This window comes from Exserohilum turcica (assembly GCF_000359705.1).
Source record: "Exserohilum turcica Et28A unplaced genomic scaffold SETTUscaffold_7, whole genome shotgun sequence".
NCBI classification, from domain to species: Eukaryota; Fungi; Ascomycota; class Dothideomycetes; order Pleosporales; family Pleosporaceae; genus Exserohilum; species Exserohilum turcicum.
This window is the reverse complement of record NW_007360288.1, coordinates 1,819,295-1,841,660: the sequence shown is the minus strand read 5'-3', so window position 1 is coordinate 1,841,660 and position 22,366 is coordinate 1,819,295. Positions and strand designations below refer to the sequence as shown.

Here is a 22,366-nt window from a genome sequence, read left to right as displayed (position 1 = left end):
ATGGCGGCATGGCTTGCTTACTACCTTGAGCGCTGACCACCATGCCCAGGTCCAACGGCCTTGGGGCCTGCTCTTGGGTGTGGCTCAGCACAGTGGTCGCTCCCGCGCATGGGCACGCTCTTTGGTTGAGCAGTCCTTCGGCCATGTCGCCCGTTGGCGCCGTTTGTCTAGGCGCAAACCCATTGGAAACCGTGGCTGATGAGATATCCATGTTGCATTTGCGAGCGCTCGGCACTGATGGCTTTGCATGTTCTCAACTATGGAACGCCAAGCTTTGATTGCAGTGGGCGCGTTCCCGCGTCCTGACAGTCTACAAGTATTGACCCCCTGAGACGAGGCCGAGCGCAACCAGAAACTGCTACTTGTCGAGCCCTCTCGCCTTGACAAACTTTGCAATCTGGTCCTTGCACATCTTGTCGGTATACGACTCCCACACTTCATACAGCGAGATGAGCTCCTGGGTGCATTCAACAACCGCCTCGATATCCACATTGCTCTCCGCCAGCCAATCAACCAGCTTTTGGATCCGTGCTTGCATCCCTTGCCCGCCGCGAGCATTGCCCAGTGTTTGCAGGGCGTTGTTCATGCCAGCGGCATTGACCTGCGAACCGATTGGTTTCAAGACGACTGCTAAGAACATGGCCGTGATGGCAATCACGTGCGGCGCATGGAGAAGCGGGAGATCGGTCAGATAGTGATCGTTGATGATGGACCATGCCAGTGCGTTCTCTTCTTGGGTAAGCTGGAACTGCGTCTGCAGCTCGGCAAGGCTGCGATAGGGGTGGTGGAGTATCAGCTGCGAGTTCATTTCGGATATCAGCGAGAACTCGCACTCGCCGATCTTGGATATGTCGTTGAATGGCGTATCTGTCGGCTTGTTAGACATGTTAGACACGGGCTCGTGATGACGCTACCCCAACAGTGACGCGCCTCTGCCAAAACCATGCGGATGTGCTGTGGGCACTCCTCCATCTTGCACGCGAGATACAGGGCTGTCGCCAGCACGAGCGCTGGGTTCGTCCTGCGAATCTCCACCTTTGTGTAGAAGCGCCGCACGTAGACTTGGGCCGTAGCCAGGGCCTGCTGCCGCACCCCCAGAGGCCTTGCCATTTTAGATAGTTCTGTCATGTATCAGCCTCGGTTCCACGCCCTTGTTCCAGAAAGACGTACGGTGAGAGAAGTAGATGCTGAGATGTCTTCGGTCCGGGAGCGGATACAGGTTCACCAGGTTCCGCTCCGCATCCTCCATGCGCTTCCGTTCCAGGGCGAGGTCTTGTTTGGTAAACGTCCAGAACTTGCGCTGCGTCGACTCCCAGTAGCTCGACGACATGGTGGATGCCTGCTGTGCGGAGCCCTCTCTGGCCGTGTTTGAATGAATCGAGTCTTTTTCCCGTCGTGCAGCGATGGCTGTCTATACCTCCCTCTTAAAGTCGGCCTAGCCTATGCTCCAGCTGACCGTCGAGGGAACCGTCGTTTCCGCCGGTGGGTTTGTCCAGCTCCAGGGCTGGTACACCAATGCAAGGCACACACGGCAGTCGAGCAGGATCGGTGCTGGCCTCTGTCACGGCGGACTGCGACTTTGACAAGCCGCGTCTAGTGCTATTCTAGAAACACACGGCATGCATAATGGCAAACGTCAAAGGGGCCAGGTGTATGTAGTCGTGAGTCGTGAGTCGGGATACAGGCTTGGGGGCCCAATCATGTGCAAGCGAATGACGGGGGCAGTCGCGAGTCCTGTCGTGGCTTCCCTCGGTGGTTGCGACCTGTCAAGCTAGCCGCTTTCAGCCGCCGTCTCCAAGCTTTGAGACTGACCTCATACCCCACGTCGGCCTCCTACGAGCTCGTGTCCTCCCAGCCAGCCATTCTACCCGCAACCTGCCCTCGTCGCGGCGTCGATAGCCGCCCTCCCTCGCGTGTCGCGACCTTAGCCATGATAGACCCAAGATAGCAGGACGACAATGGACACACAGAGCGCAAGCGTGACCGACGCCAGGGTGGACAAACTATGGTCGACTCTCGACACGCGCAAACAAGGCCACCTCGACCTGGCGGGCCTCAAAAAGGGCCTGCGGAAGCTGGATCATCGTAAGGGCGGACATGGCCCCCCCCCACGTGTGTTGCGTTGCTAAGAGCAGACTGCAGCCTTGAAAAATGCGGACCAGCTGTTGGACGAGGTCATGGAGGCGGTCGATATAGACGGGAACGGAAGAATCACATATCACGGTCAGTCGCCCTGGTGCAAGTTTGCGCAACCCTCGGAGCCGTACTGACTGCTCCCCCAGAGTTCCGCACCTTTGTGCACGAGACGGAAAAGGAACTCCGCCAGCTATTCCAGAGTATCGACTACAACCACGACGGCAAGATTTCCAAGGACGAGCTGCGCTCCGCCTTGCGAACCGCCGGACTCGCGGTCCCCAACAGCAGCCTCGACAACTTCTTCACCGAAGTCGACACCAATAGGGATGGAGTGATTAGTTTTGAGGAATGGCGGTAGGTACCCAAGCCGCGGGTAGCGTTTGTCGATTATCTACAAGCGCATGCTGACTGGCATAAAAGGGACTTTCTTCTCTTTATTCCCGCCAGCACGCCCTCGCTGCACGCCGTCATGTCGTACTTTTCGGCCACGACAAAAGTGAACCAGGAGGGCGATGTTCTTATAAGTGACGACACAATCCAAGGCTTAGGTACTGCACAGCGTTTTCTTCGTTTTCTATTTGGTTCTCTTTTTCTGATAGCGCACACACCGCCCTATCAGCCCCCTCTACAAGAACAGCACGCGCCGGTCGATATGGAGCCAGCTTCCGATTCGGCGCTTGCCTTTCCCAGCACCCTCCCGCCACGGTCTGCAGATGAGAAGGCGGGTTCTTCTCTCGACGAGATACAGGCAGGAATCATAGAGAGCTTAGGAACCATGCTGATTGCTTGTGTTCCCAATCCAGGCTATTTTGTGGCGGGAGGCATCGCAGGCATTGTTTCTCGTACCTCGACTGCACCCCTCGATCGTCTAAAAGTCTACCTCATAGCCCAGACGAGTGTGGCGGAAGAAGCTGTTGTGGCGGCGAAGCATGGCAACGTTGTCAAGGCTGCCATGAACGCCTGGAGACCACTTGCGACCGCCACCAGGGAGCTATGGCAGGCTGGTGGCATGCGCAGTTTGTACGCTGGTGAGTGCTTTGAGAGGGCTTGGCTTTGTTTTGGGCTGACGGGAATGCGCTAGGCAACGGCTTGAACGTCATCAAGGTGATGCCAGAATCAGCCATCAAGTTTGGCTCTTACGAGGCAAGTGTGGTTAGAAGTAAAATGCAGCGCACTCCTAACTTGCCTAGGCCGCAAAACGCATCTTTGCCAAGATAGAAGGACACAACGACCCTGCCATCATACACTCGTGGTCCAAGTTTGTCGCCGGAGGGCTTGCTGGTAGGTGATGGGAGTTGCAGTGCTATCTAGACGTGAAGCTAACGGGGCTGTAGGAATGGTGTCACAATTCGCCGTGTATCCCATCGATACACTGAAGTTGTGAGTAGGATGGATCCGTGCATGGATGACTTGGGCTAACTGTTTCCAGTCGGATGCAATGTGAAACCGTGTCTGGTGGCTTACACGGCAATCGCCTAATTTGGGCCACGGCGAAGAAGATGTGGAACACAGGCGGCGTTAGTGCTTACTACCGTGGGCTGCCCATGGGTATCATGGGCATATTCCCGTATGCGGCACTTGATCTGGGCACGTTTGAGTATCTTAAGCGCTACGTAGCCCGTCGCAACGCAAAACGACTTGGATGCCACGAGCAGGACGCGGAGCCCGGTGGCTTCATGACGGCGGCGATTGGCGGCTTCTCTGGCGCGTTTGGAGCGAGCGCCGTGTACCCGCTCAATCTCCTCCGGACACGACTACAGAGCCAGGGCACGGTGCTGCATCCAAGGACGTATACGGGCATCGTGGACGTGACGAGGCAGACGATTGCGGGCGAGGGTGTTAGGGGTTTGTTCAAGGGCCTTACCCCCAACCTGCTCAAGGTTGTGCCTGCCGTGTCGATTACATATGTCGTCTACGACAAGTCGAAAAAGGCCATTGGTATACCGTGACGTGGGGAACATCTAGCACTTACCGCCTAAAGACTGGTGGAGCGACTAGCACCAAGGCAGAGGCAGAGGAGGACCTAATTAGAGACGCATTTGGACCCCCTAGGATGCTCGAAGCACCAAGCGCGCGCGTGTGTGTTTTTTCTCCCCCCCCCCTACCCCCATTTGCATATCCCCCCGACAGTGATACCCCCCCCCCTTTTAGGCTTGCAGAAAATCTAAGCATCAAGAGTTTTTTTGCAGAGAGAGAGGCGGTGTCTTTCTTTTTTTCTTTCTTTCCTAAACTTTGTTCCTTTTGTGTGTATTTTGCCCCAGAAACAGAGACGAAACAAAAAGAGCGTCTTTTTTTGGTTTTTTAGGCGGAGGGGGAGGGGGATGTTGCTTTGTACGATGTATGTGTATGTATGTATGTGTATGTGTGTGTGTGTGTGTTTGGTGTTTGGGCCCCTTTCTAGCAGGCAGTTATGTATATATATATATATATATATAAGAGTGTGTGTATAGATTTAAATTTTTGTTTTGGTTGGGTGGAGAGAGTAGTAAGCAGCAGATTTGGCGAGAGAGATGGAGAGATGGAGAGAGGGAGAGAGAGCAACTTTGTTCAAATGGCTAAAAAGAAGAAGAAGATGGTGATGATGATGATGATGATGGAACAAAGACAATTAAAAAAACGATTGCGTCTATTGAAGTAAGTCAACGCTGCTATCTGTCTGTCTGTCTGTGTGTCTGTTTTGAGATAAAACGCCCCATGCCAGAAAGAGAGAGAGAGAGAGTGAGAGAGAGAGAGAGTGAACGCCGATAGATGCCGCGATAGATTGATAGATGGATATTAGTTTTGCTTCCCTTACTTTGGTTTAAAATGAGAAAAAAAACTATTTTGTAATGACAATCAGCAGCACGAGAATGATAATCAAGACGACGATAATGGTCAGACTCCAGTTCTCCTTTGCCTTGCGGGAGAAGCGATCGAGTCTGCCGCGGGCACGCTGAAACTGGGCTTGGTGGCGGTCGACGCCCTCCTCGACGTCGTCGAGCAGCATGACGTGGGAGTCGAGCTCGTCGCCAATCTGCATGCTGAGCTCACGCTGGCGGCCGATGCTCTCGCCGAGGCGGTCGAGTTGGTCGTCCTGGTCGCGCAAGACCTGGCTGTGGTACTCGTGGATCTGCTGGTTGTCGAGGTGTGAGTGGTCGGGCGCAGCGTGCGGGTCGGCAGGGTCGTCGCGGTAGGGGAACAGGGCGGCACGGTTGGCGGCATCGTCGTCGGCAGCAGCGGCAGCGGCAGCGGCGGGGTTGTCGGTGAAGCGCACGGATTTGGAGGCCTGTCGCGCCTTGCTGGTGTTGCTGGCGTGGCGGGTTTGCGCAGCGCCAAAGTCGGATGTCAGCGATGCGGAGTTGGGCTTGGTCACGACGGGCGACGACGAGGCGCCCGCGGCAGACGCCTCGAATTGGGCGCTGAGTTCGGCGAGCTGGGCGCGCAGCCGCGGCAGCTGCGATGTTATGGACCTGCGAGCGGGGGTGTTTGTGTTGGTGAGAGAGGTCGTGGAGGGGGACAAGTGTCCAAAGGGGGGCTTACTCGTCGGCAGTGTCGAGCACCTGGGATTCCAGCGACTCGATGCCGGAGCGCAGTTGCTCGAGCGAGCGCGAGATTTGGCCGTCCTGGGTGTTGGAGGGCAGGTTGAGCGAGAGGGCGCGCTGGCGCTCGAGCAGCGACAGTTTGATGTGGTCGGCCAGGAGGAACAGCTGCGGAGGATTTGTTGCCATGGTGGAGGGAGCGTGTCGGCGGCGGCGGCGGGGCGGCGGCAGCGAGGAAGAGTGGAGACTCGGGGAGGGAGTGGACAGACAGCGGCGACAGCGACAGCGGCAGCGGCAGCGACAGCGACAGCGACCACAACCACGAGGTTCGGTATGTTGTTGTGCAGCAATGGGCCGTCGTCGGACACGCACGACGTTGCAGCGGCCGCTGACGACAGGCTCCACCCGCCTCGCAGGGGGGCTGGGCGGGAAGATGGCATCGAGGGGCGGCGAGCATCGAGTGCCAGCCCGCCAGCCCGCCAGCCCGCCAGCACCAAGTCCAGTACAGCACGACACCAACGCCCGCGTGCTGCCCGCGAGTGCCTGAGGGCCATGTCCAGCCCTGACCGCCTCCACGCCCGCCCCATGTTTGCTTCTGTCTCTGGCCTCCGTTGACGCTCCTCCGCCATCGCCATCGTCTACATCGTCCATCCGTCCATCCATCCATCCACCACCACCACCACCACATCGCACCAGAGACCGGCCCTCGATCCGCTGGCGGCTGCACCAGATCCTCGGCCCGGCCCCCTTCCGAGTCAGTCGCGCCCGGTGCGGTGAATAATAAGAACAAGAACGAGCATCAGAATCAGAATCAGAATCAGAATCAGAATCAGAATCAGAATCAGAATCAGAATCAGAATCAGAATCAGAATACCATAGCATTTGCTCGTCCCAAACAAGCCGACACGCTGCCCACCCACCGCCGCCATGTCGACGCCCAGCCCCATTCCCTTTGCCGCCGCCGACCGGCGGTCGTCGCGCGCGTCCAGCGACGCCAACCGCGCGCTCTCGCACCCCGAGCACGACGAAAGAGTGACGGTCGGTGGCCCTCCCAGCAGTCCCTCGCCTCTGGCTCTTCGTGTGTCAAACTCACCCTCTTCGAAGCGCCGCCACAGCCACGGCCGCATCCTCAAGGTCGCTCCCGACTTCCAGAACCTCGACTATCTCGCCGACGCCGACAGCAACCTCGTCTGCCTCATCTGCCACACGCCCTTTGACCGCCCCGTCCAGCTCGCGTGCGAGCACTACTTTTGCCGCGAATGCCTCGACCACGCCTGGGCGCCCCAGCCCCATGGCCGCCGATCCTGTCCCACCTGCCGCCGTGCCGTCGAGACCGAAGGCGACATCCGCCCCGTGCCCCGCATCATCGAGACAATGCTGGACGAGCTGCTCGTAAAGTGCCCGAACCACAAGGCCGGCTGCACCTGGTCCTCGCAGCGCGTCAATGTGCACGACCATGTCATGCTGTACTGTGAATACACGCCCGTCATGTGCTCGGCCCACGACTGCCGCCTGCCAACCACCCAGAAAGACTTTCACAAGGGCTGCTTGCACTACACGGTGAGCTGCGACGACTGCCACACGTCGCTCATGAAGAAGGATCTCGAGGTACGTCGGTCTGCCGTTGTGGCTGGACAGCGGCTAATGGCGGTCATGTAGGAGCACCAGCGAAGCATGTGCGGTAACCGCATCACATCCTGCACTCTGTGCTCGGCCCAAGTCCTCCGTCTGGACCTCAAGCACCACATCAACAACGACTGTCCCGAGTATGTCATTTCATGCCAGGGCACAATCGTGGGGTGCAAGTTCCAGGCCGAGCGCACCCAGGTCCTTGCCCATGAAACCACATGTCCCATGGCCACCATGGCGCCGCACTTCCGCGAGCAGCAGGCTCGCATCGAGAGGAATGAAGCCCGCATGGAGCCGCTTGCCAGGAAGGTGGGCATACTCGAAGACGGCCTCACCAACATCACAAACTACCTGTATCCCGCCAATGGCAATGACACGTCGTTCCCTGTCACGGATCCCTTGAATGCCAACGACACCGACCCGCATACACCGACCCCTGACTTCCGGCTGCCCCCCGCTTCCTTTCCACCAGTTCCGCCCGCCAATGACAGCAACCCCGCCCAGCCACCTTTCGACTCCCAGATCCATCACCTCCTTACGCTGCATGACTCTCTCCGCGAGGAAGTCTCTCGCATTGCCAATGCCTTGACTGATCTCGATGGCCGCACAAACATGATGATTATCAACGAGAGCCAGCGGGCTAAGGATGAGATGCTGCATGTCAACGCTGCCATTAGCAACATGCGCATGCATCTGCAGTGGGTAGTTAGTGCAACGCTTCAGCAACGCTCCAATGCCGCCGGCAACTCGAGAAGCCCAGCCAGCACGCCTACAAATGCAAGTGCGAGCAACGCATCACGAGTCAACAGTGCCAGACCCGGACCCGGACCTAGTGTCCTGTCACAAGCGCCTTTCCGACGGCTGAGCGACTCCAACAGACAGGATACCAAGTTGTAGGTCTGCATCTCTTTTCCTTCATCTCCGATCGCAGGTAGGTCGGTCTATGACACGACATGACTTTTTACGACGAAAGATGACATTCGAGGCGTTTCAACCAAGTGATACCGGGGCTTATATTTTGTAAAGAAGCCGGGTTGGCTTTCTCGTGGGAGTTTGGAACTGCTTAGGTTCGAGTGTGGGATCAAATATACCCCTTTTTTATCTTATCTCTCTCTCTCTCTTTTCTCTGCATCTTTTGGTGCCGCTCGTAGATATCACATAGCATTATGATTGAGAATGACGATTCGGTTTTTTATTTCTGAACCAGTTCTTCATGCCTGATTATACGTGCCAACCTTATTCGTATATGCTAGAGTAATTCGTCTTCATTCACTGTTTCCCCTCGACGCCGAGCCAAATACACTCTCCCAGTCTCATACGCTCCCAGATACAAGCCTGCGCCTATAAACGTCCAGATACCCCTCAATGCACCGCCTCTCCATAGCCCCTTGAATCCCTTTTCAGCTACGATTTCCTGGCCAACTTCCCAGCTACTTTTCCGACCACTTCTTCTCGCTGCTGAGTTTCCCACGGCATTTACAAGGCCGGACTTGGGTCCTTGCTTTGATGCTGTTGAAGAAGAACCAGAAGACGATGACGGTGATGATGAAGACGACGACGACGACGACGCCTCCCCAGCAGCAGCCAACATAATCCTCGTCTTGACCACATCCACCGGCGTCGTCAACACCGCCGCCACCGCCCCAGCACTCCCCGCACTCCCCGCCGTAACCAACCCGCTCTCCACCACCGTCCCGCGCGTAAGCCCCCGCTCATCGCGGTACCGCTTGATGCCCTGCTTGAGCCGCTCGAACAGCGGAAACTGGAGCCCTGTAAACGGGAGGTTGCGCCCTGCCAGCGCCGTGTAGCCGCGCCACAGCGCGAGCGGCTGCGACCGGAAGCGCGAGAGCGTGCTTAGTGTCGCGTTGGGCGATGTTGAGGACGAGACCATTTGCGCATTCTGCTTTATTACTTCTGCCGGCGTGAGAAGCGCACAGGATACGAGTTCTGCGAGTGACGAGGCGGCCGCGTGGACTAGAGGTGTTGGGACGACAGTCGTACTGGTTCCATTGGAACATGTTGTCGTGCTGAGGCGTGTCAAGATGGCTTTGGAGTGCTCGTATGTCGTGAAAAAGGCTCCTGCTATTTGCCAATCATGCCAGTTGTTAGTTCAGATTCCCGTGTATTCCTTGTCCCTTGTCCCTTGTCCTTTGTCTTTGTCCTTGTACTTGTGCGTGTTTTTCTTGGTAGACCAGCCAGAATAGCCAAAGGAATACGAAATGCGAGTACGACTGCGAATCTCAAATCCAGACAAGTCACCACAGCCAAGACTATAAAATCAGACTTACATGCCGGCAACGTCGCGACAATCACACTGCCCAGCCCCTGGTACACGCCCCGGAACAGCGCGCTATTCGGCTTGCCCGTCGCCGCATGTGTGTATACCCGCGCGTAGTCGGGTGATTGCAGCCGTGTTTTGAGTGTGTCGAGCGGGTACACGAGGAGGTCGACTGTGAAGGCTGCGATGGCGCCGGCCTGGGATTATGCTGGTGTTAGTACATCTTCATCTTCATCTTCATCTTCTCCTTCTCACGCATCATGTACTTACAATCAGAATATCCGAATTTGTATTTCCAGACATGACATATGCACACCTTTTTTTTCTTACCCTCTGCTACTTCTAATCCAACCAAACAAGAGAAGAAAAGAAGAAAAGAAAGAAAAAAAAGCAGATCTTATTTGTTGCAATACATGTGCATTGAGGTTTTTTCTTAGTCTGCAAGATGTATGACGTTGGAGGTCTTATTTTTTCTTTCTTCTAGATGCCGATCGATAGCGGCGTTGGTCGCGATAAAACTAGGTACGTAGGTATCTAGTACGTCATCGGTGAATCCTTCAGGTTCGCAATGCAGTACAGAGGTTGCGGCGGCGTATGACATGAGTGATTGGGACTTTACCGTGGATGGATGAATTCTCTTCTTCTTCTTTTTAATACTGTTATTATGTTGAGGGAAACTACTATACTAAACAATATTCATGATGAGAGCATATGTCGGTTGTTCAGACTGAACGATTGGAAAACGTCATCTTAAAGTTACCCGTAGCAAAAACCGAGGACATGAGCTCAGACCAAGAAGCAGCATGCGGTGAATATTGTATACTTTCAAGACAGCCGCTGGTTCCTATACATTGAAACTTCATTACCAGTCCGCAGTCGACAGCCTCAAAGTGAAGTAATCCATGGGTAACTCATGATGTCACCCGCAACCAAGCGTCAAACTTAATCGGCATCAGTTCAAGTCTCTATTTATCGATATTGATATAGATATCATAATATCCATGCAAAAATAAATTCTCCAGCGTGGCCACAACTGGTGGGTTACATCAACTATGAAACATTGCAGCCACTCCTCACCTCCACCACAACCACAAAAAAAGATCCTGGGGTATCTGACTATAGCCAGACGAATGCTGATGAGAGTGGGACTCGAACCCACGCCACTTTCGTGACCAGGAAGCATCAGAAACTGTTGTTTCTGGTGTGTGTTAAGGGGAGACCTTAACCTGGCGCCATAACCAACTCGGCCATCTCACCGTAACGGATTTGATGGAAGACAGAAAATTTGAATTCAATACATCTTAGTCATTTGAGCGCGTGAAATTAGATCCTGCTGAGTTTTCGCACTGTGTGGGATGCGGGGCATATGGTGAATTTCGCCGAGGCAACCGATTTGCTATCTATTCCTACAATTGGTCTGGTCATCCAATTATCTAATCCCATAAGCTGAACAGTACTATGTAATTCAGAAACGTAGACATGACACAGGGATTTGATAAGGGAACTGCTGGCTGAGTTATGTTTCCATATGCAGCTGCACTAACCAAAATCCCAAGCTTCGTAAAAAGATGATTGGACTCCATGGCGTCTAGATGTGTTATCATCAATCCCGGGGTGCTTGCGGTGTACATAGGACGCCCTCGGCAGAATTCATGACAATTTGCCCAAACAGACCGCTCATCCCACATGTGCATGCTTTTGGACCCATTATCACATGAGATTGGCGCGTATCACTTGTTGAGTTCACTATCGCATCTAAGCACGGACCCGTCAGCCACAACAGGTGCTGCGCCTCGTGTGGATCAGCACGTTCACCGCAGACACCGCAGACACCACAGCCACCCTGCCCTGCCCTGAGCCAGCTAGCATGAGCTTCGCGAAGCATACATCCCCGCAGTGAGATGGGCGCGCGCAAATGCAGCCATCGCTTGCGGTAAAGCGCCATGACGTATTGGCCTATCTCGTCGCCCTCCGTCTTCGCGGCTACTAAACGTACGGATCTAGGGCGCTCTCGTGTCTCCAGCGATGGCGTGGAGCGCAAGCAATTAGGCGACCAAGACGCCGGGCCAGACAATGGCTCGGCGGCTCATTCAGAGAAAGAGAAGGCTGCAAAGGAGACGCGTGGAGTGGAAGAAAATGGAAATGACCAGCTGTCGCGGGCGGCGGCTCGCGGTCAGCAGGTGGAGGATGACATTCATGGAACCATCGTTGCTGTGCGGGTGACTAGGAACGGTCACTTGTTCGCAACCCTCACCAGAACAACTCTTACAGTCTGGCAGACAAAGGTATCTATTGATCGCGTGTTGGGTCGCCATGTACTGATCGATGACGCAGCCTACTGTTGTTTTGGCCTCCGTACTCCGCTCAGAACAATCCGTCAGAACATATGGCCCGAATATCGATGTCCTTCTTCGCCCTGACTCCCAGATATTCGTCGTACAAACCTCGCTCGGCTTCCTCATCACATACTCGCTCGCGACAGACCCTACGTCACGCCTCTACAAGACCCAATTCACCAATACACACGGAGCACATGCCAGAAAAAGCAGTGCCGTCACTGGCTTCAAAATACAACGGCAGCACGATGTCAATGCGGGGCCGGGAGAAGGCAGTGGCCTGCGGGAGCTCAGCCTACGCTTCCGCATGGTGATACGGGTCGATGCTGGAATCATACGGGCGCTGGCTCTAGACGACGAATTGATTGTTGCCACGGAGAAGCCTGCCACTGTGCAATGCATCCGATGGGCGCCAGACAGCTCTGGAGGTCAAACAACGACCGAGTTGTTATCTAAGATGGCGTGGATTGGAAAGAAGACAACACTACGTGACATGGTTCATGACCGGCCCATGAATCTATCATGTTGGATTACCAGCGATGGACGAGCATTTGCTGTTCAAAAGATTGCCAAAAAAGACAGTGTAGATGCCGCCATCTTTCGCGGCCACGGCTTCCACACGCCCGAGGCCGATGCTGACAAGGGCATCAAAGCTGCAATCAATGCGAGGTTCTCTCTGCTGGCAGTCGGCTGCGGCAGTGGCGAGATCTATGTGTATACTGCGCGAGACTACACGGGCAACATTCCTCTTTCGCACAAGCTGCGTCCAAACACCACGTCGCCTGGGCAATTGACTACACTGACGTACTCGCCCGACGGGTACTGCTTGTTCGCTGGGTACGAGAATGGTTGGGCCATGTGGAGTGTGTACGGCAAACCTGGAGCCACCAGCTTTAGCGCAGACAGGAAGCTTTCCGAGGCGAACAAAGAGGGATGGCTTCTTAGCATCAAAGAGGCCTTTTGGATTGGTGGCGGCGCCGAGCTCTTGATGTTGAGTAACAACGACAACCGTCTCTATACGATGGAGATGGCCCGGAGCGCCGTCACTGGCTGCTTCTTGTCGGCCAACATATCGCGTTCTTTGATGCAAACAAGCACCGGCTTCATGATCTACCGTGGTTACGACCTTCCAGATTTGACAACTATATCCGCCGATGTCCCGCTCTGGCACCATGTGCAGGTTCCTTCGGCCTACCTCGTCGACCAGTGGCCAATTAAAAGTGCAGTCATCTCGAACGACGGCCGATACGTCGCAGTGGCGGGGAAAAGAGGGCTCGCGCATTACAGCGTTAATAGCGGACGTTGGAAAATGTTTGACGACCCTTTCGGCGAAAACGAGTTCACTGTTCGAGGAGGCATGTGCTGGTTTCAGCATGTTCTAATTGCAGCAGTCGAGTGTCACGAATCCCACGAGGTACGGGCATTGTGTGACATTTTGGTACCATTGATACTGACACAGCGACACAAAGGTTCGGGTGTACTCACGAGAGACGGCACTCGACAGAAGCCGCATCATGCACGTGCAGAGGCTGCCCGCACCAATAGTACTGATTTCTCCGTCAGGAGAGGACTCGCTTCTAGTCTATACGTATGAAAACGTGCTGCACCACTATGTAATTAGTGTTGCGGACGCCAGTGTCAAACTAGTTCAAGTTGGCCACATTGCCCTAAACGGTATCATTCGCGCGCCACCACGCGTGCGAGCACTCAGCTGGATTCTGCCCGAAGACCAAATGCGTAAGTTGGAGCAGAGCATGGTTGTACATTTGCTAATCAAGTTAGACAATGGAGACCCATCGCAAGACGTGTCGGTTGCCACGATACTATTCCTCGTGGACGGCAAGCTTGTATTGCTACAACCCACGACGACGGAAAGCGGTGAACTCAAATACGAGATGCGTATTATTGCGCAAAACGTAGAGACGTATGCTCTGATGCGCGACCACCCTGCTTTCGCACTGGACATGCAGCCCGACTCGTTGCCGCCCAGCCCCTCTGTAGGGCTGACTATGGAGGGCGTGCACGGGCATGATTTGCGCGATTCACTGTGGTTTTTTGATGGCCAAGATATGCGAGTATGGATCGATATGCAAGACGTGCTGGCTTCGGCGTCTCCTGAGATTGGCAGGGAGCTGCCCACAGCTGTGCAAATCCCCGTCGACTTTTACCCTCTGTCAGCATTGATTAACAAGGCGATTATATTTGGGGTTGAGTCTGAATTGATCCAGCGCAGGGATACCAATTTTGCGTTTCTGCGCTTTGGAGCAAGGGTGAGTTTGCGCGCGTGCTTCAGCGCCATGCGACATGAATCGCTGACATACATGGCAGACGCACCTCTTCCTTCCCGCACTGCTGCGCTCCCATTTGGCCCAGTTCAACCACCCGGCGGCTCTCCATCTCAGCCATCATTACCAGCACCTGCAGTACTTTGCCCATGCTCTGGAAATCTTATTGCATGAAGTATTGGACGAGGAAGTCGACACGCAGCCGCCGCCTGAACAAGCCCTCCTGCCGAGCGTGCTCTCGTTTCTGAGTTCATTTCCTCAGTATCTCGACATTGTGGTGCAGTGCACTCGCAAGACAGAAGTGCGGTCGTGGAGAACACTGTTTTCGAATCTGCCGCCGCCTGAAGAGCTGTTTGAGGAATCGCTGCAGAAAGGAAACCTCAAGACTGCGGGTGGCTATCTGCTTGTTCTGCACACGTTTGAGGAGCTGCGAGCCACAGGCGACCAGGTAGTGCGCTTACTGCAGCGGGCCAAAGAAGAAGGTGATTGGGAGCTATGTAAAGAACTAGCGCGGTTTCTCATGGCCCTGGATGAGTCTGGTGCAACGCTCCGGAGCACGTTGGAGCTTGTGGAGCTGAAGACGCCGTCAGCAGAGTCCAGCTTGGGCCAGTCCCATTTCACGTTTGAATCTACGCGGCTCAGCGTGCCTTCGAGGGGGCGCATCAACGGCCATGGAGCACTAGGGGAGCCAGGGGGCGACGCTGGGGCCGACGGTGCCAGTCGAACGTCCGGAGACAGCGACGATATCAGCCCTGGAGCTGGAGGGGGTAGTGCGCGGGAGGGGATCGGGGCTGGGCAGACAGCTCCCAGGGACTATTTCGGGCTTGGGATGAGCTAGTAGTAATGGCGGCAGGGCGCTTTGTAGACATATGGATTGATGCACGGATAACACGTCCAAGTGAGCCAAAGATTGATTGCTGCCGGGGTTGCATTAGCAGACACAGGCCGTTTGATCTTCGGAATCCACAGGCCTACATCCGTGGGGCCCAAGGTCGCTGTGGGCTCGTGGGCATGCCAATTACCAAGCACTCTAGGTTCGTGTTTGACTCCACAGGGCTGCTGAAGGGGTTTCGCGCCGCATTGGGAGCATGTAGTGATTGGGTGAGGCTGGCGGGTAAGATGCCTATACCATGGCCATGCCACCTGAACCCAAGGCATGGCGCACCCAGCTCGGTGGTACGCCGGTAGGCCAACGCTCAGACTGCAGCAGCGGCTTGTGCGTCTGGTGTAATGTGAGATTTGCAGGACAGGTCGTGTCTCGTGTAGCGTCAGGGTGGGTGCCTTTCTTTGTGCGTGATCAGGCCATCCAGGGCCTCTGTGGGCATAGCATGGCGGGCCGCAGACGAGGCCGGTCCAGAGCGCCGTTGACTGGGGGGCAGATGTGGTGTGTAAGTCGAGGCAGATATAGGCGGGACAGCATGGGCAGTGGTCGGGACAAGGTCGTGGCATGGCAGCTGGGGCGGTGAGGTTGGCTTCATGGCGGCCGTCACAGCGAGGCCTTGGTGTCAGCGCCCGCACGTGTGAGACGACGACCAATGGCGCGTGGTGGCAAGACAGTGTCGGCGGAGCCATGTTCCTGATACTCTGAGGCTTTTTGGGAGGCGCTGCTGCATGGCCGTGGGCCGGCTGTCAGGCCAGCAATGCCTCCCCCCGTCGACGGGCGCGGAACCGTCGTTCACTCGCCCGTGTAAGCATCAGGAACACAGCCACGCTATACCGACCGCGATGCACACACACACCCCTCCAACACACACTGCATGACGCACCGTTGCCTACTGCCCGCTCGACGGTGCGACACAGGCGGTCCAGCATACCGCCTGCACTGCGCTTTCGGGACTAAGAATCCTCCAGCCCACACGGCAAGGCATACCTACAGCAACCAGGCTGCATATATATGCTCCTGGCCCCCATCCACTCAGCCCTATCTAAAAACTGCCCCGATCCCTCGCCCACACGCTCCCCAACATGATTCAGACGTCGCTGTGATCCAGCTGCGGAACGACCAAGAGCGTCGCGCCATCTTGTTGACTGTTTTGCGCTGCCCACAAGCATCCTGGAAGCATATTGGACGAGTCGGCAACAATGACTGCCCCTCCAGCCGAGCGATCATCCCTCTTTGCTGCTCACCACATGCAGTTCGCCTATCCTTCGCCTGCATCCACCGTTGACTCTGATACGACCTTGCATTGGAGCCCTATGTCGCCACCACCCGAACCCAAATGTAAGCGGCGCCCTCTCTTTCTGCCGCTCCAGCATGGAGCTTGCGGCGCGTCCATGGCCACGACGCTGTACACAGGCACGCGGCCTGCACCCGCACGCCCCCGCATGTCCCTGCGTGCACTTGGATAGCCATGGTCTCTTGTGTGGTAGCAAACACTAACAGCACATGTTGCAGCATCGCGTTCGCGGAAGACCTCGAGTCTTTCGCCCACAGAGGCGCCAGCAAAGAATGGAGGCTTCTGCTGGATTGTCGGCCAAGCTCCCTCGGACTTCAAGACGAGAGACGCCATGCACATGGTGCGCCAAACCGCCATGGTCAGCTACCTCAAGACGGGCAAGACGCAGGGCAGCGCAAAGTCACGAGCAGGCAGTGACGCTTCCGACGGATCCCAATCGGGCGGAGAGAGGCAGAGTCGCCCAATCGCCGCAGCCAGGAAGAAGAGCAGCAGCCGGAAAAAGAAGCAGTCTCCTCCCCAGCATTCGCCAAAAGGAGAGCCCCAGGAAGGCTCGAGTCCGGACACCCGGATAGTAAAAGCAAAGTCGCTGCAGTCCGTCATCCCTCAAACACCCATAGTCGTTCCCTTGCAACCTGAAATCCGCTATCCCTTTGACGAGTTCCGCATGCCGCCTCTGGTCTCAATAGGCGTGAGCCTGGACCCTTTCCGCACCATGTTCCAATCGAATGATTCACGCGTTTCGGTAGAGAGGTTGAAGCACCACTGCAGAACCTACTTTGGCTCGCGGGGCCTGGGAAGACTGTGGATCCCAAAGTGTCTCGATCATCACCATACCTTTCTCAGCACCCTGTACATGGCTGCCGCGCACGACGACACGATATATGGTCGCGAAGTGGAGAGCCTCGAAACGGCAGCATTGCGGCAGGACGTCATCCATCATATCGGTGCCAATCTGACAGACCCGGAAAAAATGGTAGATGACAGCAACATCATTGCAGTCAGCCAACTCATTCTCGGCGAAGTCATTGGCCGCACAGAGACGAGTATGGCTTTCCACCAGAACGGTATTGAGCAGATGATTAAGCAGCGCGGTGGGCTCAACCAGCTGGGCATGAATGGTCTTCTAGCATCCGCCGTATCTTGGGCACATCTGGCCACTGCTGTTCTCCGCGAAGGAACCCCGAGCCCCATGTATGTCGAATACTGCGCTAGCAACTCGGTCAAGAGATACCCTCTTCACGTCACCATCCCGGAGTCGCCGCTCTACTGTCCCCACGGCAAGTTTGTGACGATTGAAAGATCAAAAGCCGTCAAATACCAGCCCAACACGCTGAAGCTTCTAAACGACATGCGGACCATGATTGGAGATTTCCTCCGGGAATCAAGGAAAGCACACTGGAACTCTGAAAAACTTACAGCAATGTATAACCGCATCAGTCAATACCAGCCTCTGCAACAAATGTCCAAGGACCATGTGTCGACAACCGAAGACTGGAAGTACGAAGCAATCCGCATAACTGCTATTGTGCAGGCACACGCACTCGCCAATCGAACACCAATTTCCGAGGCTATTCTACATGCATGTCCGACGAGAAGATCGTCATCCGCAATCTACACACCATCCCTGGCCTCGCAATCCACCGAATCGTTACCTTCGCCCCTCGACATCTCCTACAGCACGCCAGTGACCGAGTACTCCACAAGCCCATCCTACAGCACCTCGTTCCGCACCAGCTTTTCCAGCCAACACTCCGGTTTTCCCTTCTCACAGCACCGCTCTTCAGACGCGTCCACACACTCCCAATACCCGGTCTTCTCTTCCCAAGCATCCACATCCGCATCCACATGCACATCATCAGAAACACAGCGCCAGCACCAACGCCGCTTCACCACGCTTTCAGACGTCAAAGACGCGCTGGAAAAATCAAACCTATCCTACTGCTGGGGCGACATGGCCGGCGTGCTCCTCTGGATCGGCCTCGTCATGGGCGCCGCAAGCTACCACGAAACCCACAAGCCCACGCGCCGCTACTTTTCCGCCCTCACCATCCGCGCCTGCATCATGCTCTGCTTCGAGCACCCCCAGGCTATGCATGCCACCATGCTGCAGATGACGCAGGTCGTTGAGGCCCTCGGCGCCACCTCGAACGATTCTGCCACCGCTGCGCAGCTCGTCAGGAGAGATGTGGACGCGCCGAGGAAACGCAGTAGACCGGCGTGAGCTGGAGCATCGGGGGACGTTGCGATAAGGTTTTTCTCCGTTTCCCCACAGTGGCGATATTTCTTTGTTTTGCTGAGTGACCGTGCACCCAAGTGTCGTAGGGCTGAAGTATGTATACGGGACCAGGACGGGGGGGGGGGGTGCGTGGGTCCCGAAGAGGCAATTTTGGAGTCACAAAAGCCAAGATGAGTGGGTGTCTCTCTCACTTCCTTTTTTCCTCCTCTTTTTGTTTTTTCGGCGGCTTCAACAGGCTGTGCTACTTCCTTTCATGTGTTTTGGGTGGTGGGCTGTATGATATGACTGGGCAGCAAATCTCTCTTTCTCTTTCTTTCTTTTTGTTGGAAGCATGGCGTTGGATACGGGGTTTTTTTGGGGGCATTCAGCCGCAGATCGATACCAACTAGCTGAGTGTAGCACTGGAGAACACTCTCTGCTTCTCCTGAATACGCATCATTTACATTGACGACATGGCATCACGTTCCAGAAACACATCGTGTAACTTGTATTGAGAAAGCAAGAAAAAAGAGCCGTGACTTGATATGTATCCGGGACTCTGCCCTGTTCTGCATATAGAGCACCTAAGAGCACTGCACTGCCATGTATCCGTCGTCATTACAATATCCTAATCATCATGTCCCTGTCGTTTCCATACGTCTGGATAGCTGCAGACGCATTCTAGCCATGCGTAATGTCCTTGACAGTACCGTCCTCATCAACATGGACATTGAGCCTCTCGGGCTTGTGGTCCATAGTTTTCATCGAGTCGGGCTTGAGAATGCGGTGTTCCTTGGGGAGATCGGCTTTTGCGAACGTCTGGACACATCGATTGTCAGTCTTCCGTACTCAAAGCAGGGAGGAGGGGTGTGGGGGAGTAGGTAGATAGGTAGGTAGGAAGGTAAGTAATGAAGGGGAAAAGGAAAAAGAGGGAAACGCACCACCTCATCATGCTGATCACCGAGCTTCTTGCCCATCAACTTGCTCATCCAGTCGTCGCTGCCGTTTCCATCCTTGGACTGCAGACCGGGGACTACGAGAGGCATTTTGAGTCGGGAAATCGGTGTCGAAAAGGCTCTTTGAAACAGTAAGTTTGGGTATCGGAAAGGCCTGGGCTTGGTAGTAGCCGTAGTAGTAGTTTGTTTGGTGGTGGTGGTGGGTTGGGGTGGTTGTTGGAGAGAAAGAGAGAGAGAGAGAGAGAGTAAAAGTACTTATGTGTATGCGCGAGTAACCCTTGTTCATCAGCTGGTAAAGGGCCTTGGTTCTGTGTTTGGGGCGATCGGTCCCTCTCTTCGTCACTAGGCGGCAAAGATAGGTGTAGAGTTGCGTTGCAGGGTCTGGGTCTGACGTCACCCGTGTCTAGCCGCGCTGCATGGTGGGGGTAGGCGCAGGTGGGGTTGCTGGACGACTTGGGGCCTCGAACTCGGCCTTGGCTTTGCGTGATGGGAGGATTGGCTTGGCTTGCTTTTTTTGGGCTGAGACATTCGAGGTGCTGGGGGGTGGATTGGGTTTCGTGGCGTCTCACGTGTGCTGGGTACGAGGGTTGGGCTTGGAGGAGGGTTGGTGCTGGGCAAATAGTATGGCTGTCTTCTTGCCTCGGCTGGTCCGTATGAAGATGAGTGGTGCTCACTGATTGTATGGTTTACGTGGAGCAAAGTGCTTTTTGCAGTTGGTGTGATGATGTAGTTGATAAGATTACTACAAGACTACTTTTACAGTTCAAATTATACACCAGTCATGTTGGCCTGGTTTCTTAGCCTGGAAAAAAGATCATCCCAGACATGACTATGCAACAGAAGAGTAACATGGTCCTTGTGTCAGACGTTTGTCTTTCATCGAGATGTTTATCTCCATGAGCGAAAAGAGCGATGGCATGCATTAACATTGAAGAACTTTGAAAACCAAGTACATATTCATCAACCAGGTCTTTGCACACAGAGAACAAGATCACTGCATACCATGTAACATGATGGTCATTTCACTAGAGCAGTTTTGGTTCAAGGTCGTTTGAAACCCTAAGTATATCTGACAAACAGTGGTTCATTGGAGTCCAAGTGTTCTTACGCCCTCACAAGACGCATACGACATATGAAAACTGGGGTTTTACACGAATCTAGCCTGGGATATGAATAGATTTAAGCCTTCACTAATGCATTAGGCTGATTGTAAATTCAGCAGTATCAAACATGACGCTTCAACACATTGATAAATAAGCGGCAACGAAGAAAGCTGTACCAAGAATTCTCTGAGCATCTACAGCTAATACTGTTGAAACTGTCTAAGCACTGTATTTGATAGGCTGTCATTGCAGCATGTAGCAGCCGTCGGGTTCGATGTGCCTTGAGCATTAATTTTGGAAAATACCGATACCCCATTCATGTGCCTCACGCTGGAGCATGTCAAGTGAGCGACGGATAAAAATAACTAATTCAGAGTGTCTGATGCCAACAAAAGTCCAGACTATGACGCATGCGTCGTATACAGCCACATCGCGCCCAGACCTCAACGCGTGCTCACGCGTCAGGGTCCCACTAAAACTATCGCATTCGCACCTTGACACCTACCACCTCCCACCAGCATACCCTCGCCGCAGTCGCACACCCCTACAAAATATCCCGCAGTCCTGGTTCTCGCCGACTAATTCTTGCAGCGCGCAATGTCTCCCCGGAAAAGTAATGTGTCTGCCGTGTCCAACGAACCGAGTCCCGCAGCAACAAGATCAGCGCCGCGGGACGACAGTCTGGGTGTCGAGGTAGGGCGCATAGCGAGTCAGAATTTGAGCGCAACGCTGACGATGCGGTTGTAGGACCTCAACTTGCCCAAATCCATAGTGCAACGTCTGGCAAAGGGTGTGCTGCCGCCCAACACACAGATACAGAAAGATGCGCTACTGGCCATGAGCAAGAGCGCAACCGTGTTTGTCAACTATATCACATCATGGTACGTCGTTCTATATCTCTCGCACCTTTTCGCTCAAACCACCATCGCACATTGAATCGGCACTGACCGAACCGTCTGTAGCGCCGCCGAAAAAGCCCTCAGCAGCGGCAAGAAAACCGTCATGCCCAAGGACGTCTTCGATGCCATGACAGAACTCGAGTTTGGCTTTATGCTGCCCCGTCTCGAAGCCGAAGTCACAAAGTTTACGAGCATACAAGCCGATAAGCGTAACACGTATAGGAAAAAGGTCCGCGAGGAGAAGAAGGCATCATCTTCGGCCGGAGCTGCGCCAGAATCAACACCCACCAAGCAAGAAGCGAACGGAGACGTGGTCATGGAGGGGGCGGAGGACAGTGGTGAAAGGGCGGCGAAGAGGGCAAGGAGGGAGAGCGGGGACAACGGGGACGGAGACGTGACCGAAGACGAGGTGGACGAGACAGTCGATGTTGAAGACGACGAGGTCGAGGACGACGAGATTGAAGAGGAGGTGGAAGAGGAGCGGCTGGTGGAGGATCCACTTGAAGAGAAGGAGAGCAAGGACGATGAGGACGAGGACGATGGCAACGACAGCGACTGACGAGTTATGCATATCTCATGGCTACCAAGATATCACTGCATACAAAGGGCGTTTAGGATGAAAGGGCTTGAACAATGGAGATGCGCATCTACGGAAGAAGCCAGTTGACGCTGGACTATTCTTGAATGCCAGCACAGGGCTGTGGGCGTGTGCGGCATCTCGTATAGAAGATGCTGCATAACTGCTGCGTATGGCCGACTGCCTGAGAATGCGCTGGACATGGTGCGCATACCGCGTTACTATGACGATGCAAGTCTTCGCGCTCCGTATGTCCT

The 22,366-nt window shown here is 54.8% G+C and overlaps 9 protein-coding genes and 1 non-coding gene across 10 annotated transcripts; 5 read left to right on the top strand and 5 right to left on the bottom strand.

Moving 5' to 3' along the window:
• Positions 1–303: 303 nt before the first annotated feature.
• Positions 304–1,601, bottom strand: SETTUDRAFT_165694 (uncharacterized protein). Its single transcript, XM_008032338.1, has 3 exons — positions 1,171–1,601; positions 915–1,121; positions 304–867 (listed from the first exon to the last, which is right to left on the bottom strand). The coding sequence occupies exons 1-3, from the start codon at positions 1,328–1,330 to the stop codon at positions 359–361; spliced, it is 876 nt and encodes a 291-aa protein (XP_008030529.1). The 5' UTR covers positions 1,331–1,601; the 3' UTR covers positions 304–358.
• A 235-nt stretch (positions 1,602–1,836) lies between these two features.
• Positions 1,837–4,269, top strand: SETTUDRAFT_165693 (uncharacterized protein). The gene is made up of 8 exons (XM_008032337.1): positions 1,837–2,085; positions 2,143–2,223; positions 2,283–2,490; positions 2,557–3,164; positions 3,218–3,279; positions 3,327–3,417; positions 3,471–3,516; positions 3,566–4,269. The coding sequence occupies exons 1-8, from the start codon at positions 1,959–1,961 to the stop codon at positions 4,083–4,085; spliced, it is 1,743 nt and encodes a 580-aa protein (XP_008030528.1). The 5' UTR covers positions 1,837–1,958; the 3' UTR covers positions 4,086–4,269.
• Positions 4,270–4,711: 442 nt separating this feature from the next.
• On the bottom strand, positions 4,712–5,993 carry SETTUDRAFT_165691 (uncharacterized protein). The gene is made up of 2 exons (XM_008032336.1): positions 5,656–5,993; positions 4,712–5,585 (listed from the first exon to the last, which is right to left on the bottom strand). Exons 1-2 carry the CDS (start codon positions 5,841–5,843, stop codon positions 4,955–4,957), a joined length of 819 nt encoding a protein of 272 aa, XP_008030527.1. The 5' UTR covers positions 5,844–5,993; the 3' UTR covers positions 4,712–4,954.
• A 550-nt stretch (positions 5,994–6,543) lies between these two features.
• SETTUDRAFT_165690 (uncharacterized protein) lies at positions 6,544–8,369 on the top strand. Its single transcript, XM_008032335.1, has 2 exons — positions 6,544–7,262; positions 7,314–8,369. Exons 1-2 carry the CDS (start codon positions 6,582–6,584, stop codon positions 8,178–8,180), a joined length of 1,548 nt encoding a protein of 515 aa, XP_008030526.1. The 5' UTR covers positions 6,544–6,581; the 3' UTR covers positions 8,181–8,369.
• Positions 8,370–8,532: 163 nt separating this feature from the next.
• Positions 8,533–9,864, bottom strand: SETTUDRAFT_181443 (uncharacterized protein; the record flags this gene model as incomplete). Its single annotated transcript, XM_008032334.1, has 3 exons — positions 8,533–9,365; positions 9,572–9,758; positions 9,832–9,864. 3 exons carry the CDS (start codon positions 9,862–9,864, stop codon positions 8,533–8,535), a joined length of 1,053 nt encoding a protein of 350 aa, XP_008030525.1.
• An 831-nt stretch (positions 9,865–10,695) lies between these two features.
• Positions 10,696–10,818, bottom strand: SETTUDRAFT_t70. Its single transcript has one exon. It is a non-coding gene; the product is annotated as a tRNA-Leu (tRNA).
• A 590-nt stretch (positions 10,819–11,408) lies between these two features.
• SETTUDRAFT_122580 (uncharacterized protein) lies at positions 11,409–15,198 on the top strand. The gene is made up of 5 exons (XM_008032333.1): positions 11,409–11,846; positions 11,896–13,311; positions 13,367–13,634; positions 13,680–14,167; positions 14,226–15,198. The coding sequence occupies exons 1-5, from the start codon at positions 11,505–11,507 to the stop codon at positions 15,018–15,020; spliced, it is 3,309 nt and encodes a 1,102-aa protein (XP_008030524.1). The 5' UTR covers positions 11,409–11,504; the 3' UTR covers positions 15,021–15,198.
• A 1,066-nt stretch (positions 15,199–16,264) lies between these two features.
• On the top strand, positions 16,265–18,580 carry SETTUDRAFT_96907 (uncharacterized protein; the record flags this gene model as incomplete). The annotated part of the gene is made up of 2 exons (XM_008032332.1): positions 16,265–16,403; positions 16,578–18,580. The coding sequence occupies 2 exons, from the start codon at positions 16,265–16,267 to the stop codon at positions 18,578–18,580; spliced, it is 2,142 nt and encodes a 713-aa protein (XP_008030523.1).
• A 675-nt stretch (positions 18,581–19,255) lies between these two features.
• On the bottom strand, positions 19,256–19,620 carry SETTUDRAFT_97742 (uncharacterized protein; the record flags this gene model as incomplete). The annotated part of the gene is made up of 2 exons (XM_008032331.1): positions 19,256–19,393; positions 19,516–19,620. 2 exons carry the CDS (start codon positions 19,618–19,620, stop codon positions 19,256–19,258), a joined length of 243 nt encoding a protein of 80 aa, XP_008030522.1.
• A 1,610-nt stretch (positions 19,621–21,230) lies between these two features.
• Positions 21,231–22,091, top strand: SETTUDRAFT_23509 (uncharacterized protein; the record flags this gene model as incomplete). The annotated part of the gene is made up of 3 exons (XM_008031889.1): positions 21,231–21,326; positions 21,381–21,514; positions 21,596–22,091. 3 exons carry the CDS (start codon positions 21,231–21,233, stop codon positions 22,089–22,091), a joined length of 726 nt encoding a protein of 241 aa, XP_008030080.1.
• Between the last annotated feature and the right edge of the window lie 275 nt (positions 22,092–22,366).

Bases quoted from the DNA above. Each gene is read 5' to 3' on its own strand.
- SETTUDRAFT_165694 (XM_008032338.1), bottom strand. From the start codon at position 1,330: ATGTCGTCGAGCTACTGGGAGTCGACGCAGCGCAAGTTCTGGACGTTT. The intron at 1,122-1,170 runs GTACGTCTTTCT...GATACATGACAG, and splicing joins CAGCATCTACTTCTCTCACC to AACTATCTAAAATGGCAAGG. The intron at 868-914 runs GTAGCGTCATCA...ACAAGCCGACAG, and splicing joins AGAGGCGCGTCACTGTTGGG to ATACGCCATTCAACGACATA.
- SETTUDRAFT_165693 (XM_008032337.1), top strand. From the start codon at position 1,959: ATGGACACACAGAGCGCAAGCGTGACCGACGCCAGGGTGGACAAACTA. The intron at 3,418-3,470 runs GTAGGTGATGGG...ACGGGGCTGTAG, and splicing joins TGTCGCCGGAGGGCTTGCTG to GAATGGTGTCACAATTCGCC. The intron at 3,517-3,565 runs GTGAGTAGGATG...AACTGTTTCCAG, and splicing joins CCCATCGATACACTGAAGTT to TCGGATGCAATGTGAAACCG.
- SETTUDRAFT_165691 (XM_008032336.1), bottom strand. From the start codon at position 5,843: ATGGCAACAAATCCTCCGCAGCTGTTCCTCCTGGCCGACCACATCAAA. The intron at 5,586-5,655 runs GTAAGCCCCCCT...CCCCGCTCGCAG, and splicing joins GTGCTCGACACTGCCGACGA to GTCCATAACATCGCAGCTGC.
- SETTUDRAFT_165690 (XM_008032335.1), top strand. From the start codon at position 6,582: ATGTCGACGCCCAGCCCCATTCCCTTTGCCGCCGCCGACCGGCGGTCG. The intron at 7,263-7,313 runs GTACGTCGGTCT...GCGGTCATGTAG, and splicing joins TCATGAAGAAGGATCTCGAG to GAGCACCAGCGAAGCATGTG.
- SETTUDRAFT_122580 (XM_008032333.1), top strand. From the start codon at position 11,505: ATGACGTATTGGCCTATCTCGTCGCCCTCCGTCTTCGCGGCTACTAAA. The intron at 11,847-11,895 runs GTATCTATTGAT...TCGATGACGCAG, and splicing joins TTACAGTCTGGCAGACAAAG to CCTACTGTTGTTTTGGCCTC. The intron at 14,168-14,225 runs GTGAGTTTGCGC...CATACATGGCAG, and splicing joins TTCTGCGCTTTGGAGCAAGG to ACGCACCTCTTCCTTCCCGC.